Source organism: Coenobita brevimanus, chromosome 60 (genome assembly GCF_032717465.1).
Source record: "Coenobita brevimanus isolate Jiangsu-jjx chromosome 60, ASM3271746v2, whole genome shotgun sequence".
NCBI lineage: Eukaryota > Metazoa > Arthropoda > Malacostraca > Decapoda > Coenobitidae > Coenobita > Coenobita brevimanus.
In genome coordinates, this window is record NC_137013.1 from 14,029,518 (window position 1) to 14,036,895 (window position 7,378).

The 7,378-nt window shown below is 40.2% G+C and overlaps 1 protein-coding gene across 1 annotated transcript; it reads left to right on the forward strand.

Moving 5' to 3' along the window:
* Positions 1-4,255: 4,255 nt before the first annotated feature.
* LOC145403289 (histone-lysine N-methyltransferase SETMAR-like) lies at positions 4,256-5,122 on the forward strand. The gene has a single exon (XM_080275097.1). It carries the CDS (start codon positions 4,256-4,258, stop codon positions 5,120-5,122), a length of 867 nt encoding a protein of 288 aa, XP_080131223.1.
* The last annotated feature ends 2,256 nt before the right edge of the window (positions 5,123-7,378 follow it).

Sequence of the window (7,378 nt, forward strand, 5' to 3'; positions counted from 1 at the left end):
ATCTTATAGTCATATGTGGATTTATTTGATGTTGCAGGTGGTCAGAAAAATGTTTATATAAATTAACGTTATTTAACCGAAGCAAGGGATTATAACGCATACAGATCACAGTATTTCGCCATGCGCTACAACAAATGGTGTCCCCTTTACTATATATCTGATGTAAGGATTAATTTGGTGTGTCTCATTTCTTAAAAACATCCACAACATCAAATCAACCTACTAGGACATAAACAGAGCTGGTAGAAAAAAAGAAAAAAAGGAAAAAAACGATAAGAGGAGCCCCTCCCAAAAAATATTGTCCAAACCACTCTGTAGTTACCCTGTCTACACACACACACACACACACACACACACACACATTACTGTACATAATAAATGAAGTGCGAGAGTCCGGCGTAACTGGGACGTAAATGGGGGAAATACGCGCAACTACTGGTGTGTAAGGGAGTGTGAGCGAGGGAAGAGGGTATAAAAGAACTAAATCTGCAGCCAGTCCTTCCACGTCAATAAGTGCGTTTATTTTCATTTGAAAAAGATTCCTCAGCCCTTTTCTGCCTATATGATGGTCAAATGTAGTCAGAAAGTAGGGAGAATTTTATTAGTAACGAAGGTAATTCAGTCATACATCATCAGTTAACCGCATTGAAGTCCAAGCACCGATGACTTAGTATATGAGTTGTGGTTGTGGCCTAATTCGTTTTACCAGAAGACCTGCCGACATGTAAAAGTACCCCCACTAATACCAAATACGTCAGTCCTATAGGAGACAGCCCTAGAATGAATCCGTTATGGACGATGGGTGTTGGCGTCGAAATGGCGTCATGTGCAGGTGTATGGTATGCACGAGGACTGCTGGGTCTTGGGAACGGATTGTCAAGTCAATGCCCAGAGTCACACACACACACACACACACACACACACACACACAAATGAAAACAAACAGGCTACCTATTCACCAGCCCACCACTTTCACTCGTGTCATTTGTCCACCCAAGTTTTTAAGCTGGTTTTTCTGTTTCAGGTATTGTCGTTAATCAGCAGCTTCGTCTGCTTATATCCATCTTCATTTACATAGCTTTAGCTGCATCTGTATTACTACAGAACAAGAGTAAAAGTATTAGATAGATGGGGGACCATCAGAGCCGTAACATGAGGCTTCGCAAAAGTCTGCGGCAGTGAAGCACCTCACGTCCGAAAAGCGTTAGTTAAGGACAGAGGGACACTGCCGTTCTAGACATGCCCACATATTTAAAAATTTGCATTTTATCCATCTTCTATCTTGCATGTTCCTTTTTGCTACTCTCATAATTTTAATAAACTAATAAAATAAAAATCGAATTAAAGGATTTAATACACCTTTCAGTAGCTCCTTCACTATGGAGGATTTCCCTTAAGCTGAAAAAAAAATCCGGAAATAGCAATAATTAAATATACAAAAAGGTCATCATAGTCAAGGGGTTCATTTTGCAACTCTGTACCATATTCCCTTCTATTGCTCTTTGCTTTCCTATTTACAGTTGCATCTTTGCTGTTAACGTTTCACACCATGTCAAAATATTACCGGATGTGTGTGGTTAGAAACCACGTTAAGTTTAAACAAGTCCAGGCACAACAAACCTCACCCAACAGCAGTTATTTTATTGTTGTGAAATAATCGTTTCTGCCATTTATTGCCAGTACACAATTAAAGTCTAAGGAAATGGTGCAAATGTTTTCAAGTAACGCCCTCTGAAAATACATGATCTTGCGTTTGACATTTCAAGGTCACTCAGGGCCAAAGTTCATGGTGCCAAATGAAAGCCCATATGGGACTTCCTATATGCTGATAATAGTAAATATCCCTGTATCTTCAACGAGTTTCGAGTTATGGCCCCCTGAATATCCGTGACTTTGAGTTTGACCTTTCAAGGTCAGTCAAGGTCAAAGATCTTGATGCCAAATGAAAGTCCATATTACGAGTTCTTGTATATTTTTAAGAGTAAATATCTATATCTTCAACCGATTTCAAGTTATAACCTTTTGAAACTCCGTGATCTTCATGTTGACCTTTGAAGGTAGCTCAGTTACCTCCAAGATTTAATTACTTTCTCTTGAGACCTGTGTCCACATTTCCTGAAAGTTTCATGTAATACCATTTTGCCGTTTTTGCGTAATGTTGTTAACAAACAAAGAAACAAACAAACAAACTTGACTAAAAACAATACCTCACCGGATTTCTTCCGGGTAAGGTAAAAATGGCATAGTTGCAGTATTTCATTGCGACAATATTACCTCCTTGTACGACTACATATTTCCTGATGCTGTTAAGAGGTAAGAAATACAGCTATAGAGTAGCAATATCACATTACCTTTCCATGCCTTCCAGTTGGCATTTTTTCTGTGCGGGGCTAAAGACTGGGGAAGGAGGGGGGGAGCAGAGGATGCAACTAGGAAGAGTGAAATGTATGAGGGACAGTTGAGTGAAAAGCATGAAGAAAGACTGAAGTGCATGAGGGAGACTGCCATGCATAAGAACGAGGGAGAGTGGAATGTGAGGGAATAGGGAATCGAAAACGTGTGAAGCATCAGGGTATTGGAAAAGTTAGCAGAAAGAGAGAGGTGCTTGAAAGAGAAATAAAGATGAATGTTGTATAGTAAGGGAAAGTTGAATATGAAAAACAGTAAAGATGATATATTTGAAAGTAAAATGATGGGAGTGGGATTATGGAGAGAGAGAGAGAGAGAGAGAGAGAGAGAGAGAGAGAGAGAGAGAGAGAGAGAGAGATGGGGGTAGTATGGGATATTTAAAAGAGTCGGCAATAAATTACATGAAAAGAGATCGGGAGATTAATAGATCAGTGAATGGGGTCATTATGTGTGACACAGAGATTACATTTGAGGGAATGTGTATTGAATGACGAGCAATGGTGACTTAGTTATTATGTAGCTTGCCTCCCCATATGCGATGCCCTGAATCCTGGATCGAAACAGCCTGTAACCGATATTGTAATTGGGCGATGGTAGTATGTCCTTTCATGTGTTTACATAATGTTGGCACCCTGTTGTTACATACTGATTACATGCACAGACTCTTGACAAATTATAACCATTAAAGATCACTGATGTTCATATGTACTGGTTTTATTAACCCTTCCCGTCTCGACCGATTTTCCACCACTGACCCCCCACCCCCCAATCCCGACCAATTTTGGAAAAGAAAAATTTGGCTCAAACTTCAACTTTTGGTGAGAAACATCGAAAACTCATAGAGAAATCGCTCACCTGAGGTTTAAAATACTGAATACAGGTAACAGTACCCCTTACCTTACTGTTTCCTATCAGGCTGGCTCCAAAGAAAACGAGTTCTATTGGAGGGCAACTATTCCACACCACTCATAAACAGTATTTATTTATTTGGTACGAATTTAAATATAGTACAAGAGTATATTGGTTTTGACACAGTACTATAGACAATATAAGCATTGTTTCACTCACTAAACACATCAACATACCTGATCTTTTTTGGCGACATTACCTGATCGTCATTTCTGACTGTTTCTTCCTCTAATGCTATGTAAACTTTGTCCTCCACATTGTCATCGACTGAGGAATCACTCTGGTCTTGAATTTCGTACCGTGGCACGACATGTCTTTACTGGCCAGGTCACTGGTAACAGGTGAATTGCCGAGACAATGGCGTGAGGGGGGGATAGGTCATGCGGGGTAAGGCATTGACTCTGCCTGGCTTGTTGTAGAGGAAAGTGTCCCATGTATAAGTACCAAAAATCACGTGCAAAATATGAAAATTGTGCAAATTAGGGACCTTGCAATTTGCTGCGCGTTTATGTACAAGGTGCATTTCAGAAGTTTTGGGACTCTTTTGGGAGAAGCACTTCTAAATGTCCTAGATTATTATCACTTTAATATATCATTACTATACATCTAATAAGCTAACATGCCATATTTTGTTTTTCCAGGTTGAAGGAGACGGCTGTTAAAGCATTTTAAACATATCCTACTATACACCACTTGTCACAGCTGACTAGTTCGCAGAATGTACTCGGGACATGAAGACAATTTGGAAGCTCACTACGCAATAAAGTTTTGTGTTAAATTGGGCAAAAACACTACAGAAACTTAAGAAATGATCCAGACTGCTTATGGATTAACTTGTATGAGCAGAGCATCTGTTTTTCATTGGCACAAGAGGTTCCAAGATGGCAGAGATGAGGTGAGAGACAATGAGAGGTGCGGGAGGGAGAGGGACATCAGAATGCCAGAGTTGGTTGAGAAAATTTGCAATTTTTTGAACGAGGACCATCGTGTATCTATTCAGACATTAAGTACACAGTTTGGAGTCAGTGTGGCAACTGTACACAGAATTCTTCATGAAGATCTGAACACGCGCAAAATTTGTGCAAAGTTTGTTCCCAGAGTGCTCAGTGACGAACAGAAGGAAAGACGTGTTGGTGACAGCAAGGAGATGGTTGAGCTCATTACCTCGAATCCGAGTGCTCTTCAGTCTCTGGTGACCTGTGACAAAAGCTGGATCTACTGTTATGATCCAGAGACCAAGAGACAGAGTTCCCAGTGGAAGCATTTTGACTCCCCCAGCCCCAGGAAGGCCAGGCAGAGCAAGTCCACTGGGAAGTTCATGATGATCCCCTTCTTTGACAGCAAGGGCAACATCTACATGCACTGGGTTCCCTCCGGCCAGATGGTCAGCAAAGAATACTGTGTGGAGGTTTTGAGAGAGTTCAGGAAGAGATTTCGTCTCAACAGGCCAGGGCTCTTCAAACTGGGTCGTTGTCACCTGCACCAGGACAATGCACCAATCCACAGTTCCATCCTGGTGACCAACTACTTGACAGAGATGGGTGTCAAGACTGTCCCTCATCCTCCCTACAGTACAGACCTTGCCCCCTGTGACATCTGGTTATTCCCCAAGCTGAAGGAGAATCTCAGGGGCATTCGTTTTGAAGACGTTGAGGAGATGAAGGAGGCTGTGACAAGGGTCCTAGACACCTTCACATTAGAGGACCACGAGGAAGCCTTCAAGAAGTGGCTGGAGCGCTACAACAAGTGCATTGAAGTTGGAGGGTCCTATTTTGAAGGAGATCAGAGTTTTGTTCTTTTTTAAAATAAATAAATGTCTCTCCTAAAAAAGTCTCAAAACTTCTGGAATGCACCTGGTACGTCAATGGGAGTCACAGTGACAAAACGTGTGGATGTATATATACGTCAATGAGAGTCGGCGGGTTAAAGGAATCCTTCTTAATTCATACTTAGCCAGTGAGAAAAAGGGTAAATTTCGGTTATCACTCTTTCACCGAGAAGTAAGAACAGTCCAACAGTGAATTTCATGGTAACTGATGCAGATATATATATATATATATATATATATATATATATATATATATATATATATATATATATATATATATATATACAATATTAAGACAGTGGATATAGCATGCACATACTACGTTTAGTTCATAGTTCAACAAAAGTTTAATTCCACAAGTCGGATGAAAATTTCACGAGATTAGTTAACAACAAAACAAACTTACCTACAAATATCCCCCCCCCCTCACTCCAAAAATAAATGAATAAATGAAATGCACCTCTTGATTTTTAAAATGGTGACGTCATTTAGTTGTAAACTCAGACCAACTATATGTAAACTTACATAAAAGAGCATCATTGTTTGTTTGTTTGCCCTTCAATGACGCCGAAACCAAGAGCCAGGGACCCCGAGATCCATGCATATTCTGCATCAGGGTGACACAAGGATGGCTTTAGAAAGGTCAAAATTCAGATCTGGGTCATTTGATGTCAGTGATAGTAATCGGCTTGTTGGCCCGGGCAACAGCGGGTACCCCTCCTGCCTAATTTTTGGTCACTTACGTGCTATACAGTTCGGACATAGGCTATGTGAGGTTCATCAAGGTCATTTGAGGTCACAGGTAATACACGCTTGAACGACTGGACCCAGCAGCCCAATTTTTTGTATGGAGACTCACAAGACCTCCAGTTCGGACATAGGCTATGTGAGGTTGACCTCCGAGGCCATTTGAGGTCACCGGTCAGAGGTCATTTAAGGTCACTGGTAATAGTAAACAACTGCTCACAAATACTGTGTGTTAGTCTGCGAATGATGAAATAGAAAGTTCCTGGACCTCTTAAAATCCCTCTTCAAAAGCATAAGAAGTATATGGTCTTCCTGGAGTAGAAAGAAATATTGAACTAGAACAAATAGGATTAGAGTGTTCTCCTTTTGGGGGCCGTACAACGCCAGGTACCCCTGCTAGTTAATCATAAAAACAAGTCTTGAGCTGTGTTATGTAAAACCTACCTAGGATAAGAACTGCTCTTGAATCACAGGGTGGCCAGCATACCAAAATGCTTGATCCACATTTCAGATCTTGTGATAATTGTGGATTTTTTTTTTTATTTGCTGTGAACAATAGAAGTACGGTATGAAGAGTCAAATGGTTAATAACAGCGTGTGTAATATTTTCCTGTATAGTTTGGTGTGTCTGATAACTTTATATACTATATGACTGAAATAGATCCCAAAGATACTTTATTTTCTTGATTGATATTATACGTACTGATCAGTTGCCTATTAGGACCTATAAAACACAGCTTGAAGTTATACTATGGAACTGTTCGTCCATGTAAGGTGTGCGTAAGCCCTCTCTTGCAGCACATAATGTCGAAACACACATGCATACACATTAAATATACATACACAAAATACATTTTATATACGGTTAATAAATTAGGTCCTAGAGCTCGGTATCATAAAACTCTGTCCTCTGTCCCTACATGTAAAACACAACAAGTGTCTTCATACTGTAGTTTGAAACATTCAGTAAGATGTTTGATAATATTCATTAACTTTTCAAAATTTGTTGTTGTATACTTGCATTTTTATGAACACAGTGTTAATAATAAATTATACAACATACAAAAACGCACTGTCCATCTATAAACATTTGCCTGTTGATCCAATACGAAACTTAGCTCATTGTAAGTATTAATCACCTCATTACAGTATACATCAGTGGTTCTTAACCTGGAGTCCATGGACCCCCAAGGGGTCCATGGATGGGATGCAGGGGGTCCGTGAAGGTCTGAACAATTGAGAACAATTTAGCGAGATTGCGTGATGCCGTTTGGCATCATTAACTACAAAAAAAAAAAAAAAAAAAAAAAAAATCAAAGTCTTGAAGAATTCTGGTGTTCCTTGACACAAGCCTACCCTCGTCTGGCAAAGCGAGCCATGGGTGCTCTGACTCCGCTTGCAACTACATACCTTTGTGAGTCAGGGATTTCAGCGCTTGTTTCTGTCAAAATAAAACGTCGAAATCAACTGGATGCCACCGATGAC

Coding starts and splice junctions, on each gene's coding strand:
- LOC145403289 (XM_080275097.1), top strand. CDS start 4,256: ATGCCAGAGTTGGTTGAGAAAATTTGCAATTTTTTGAACGAGGACCAT.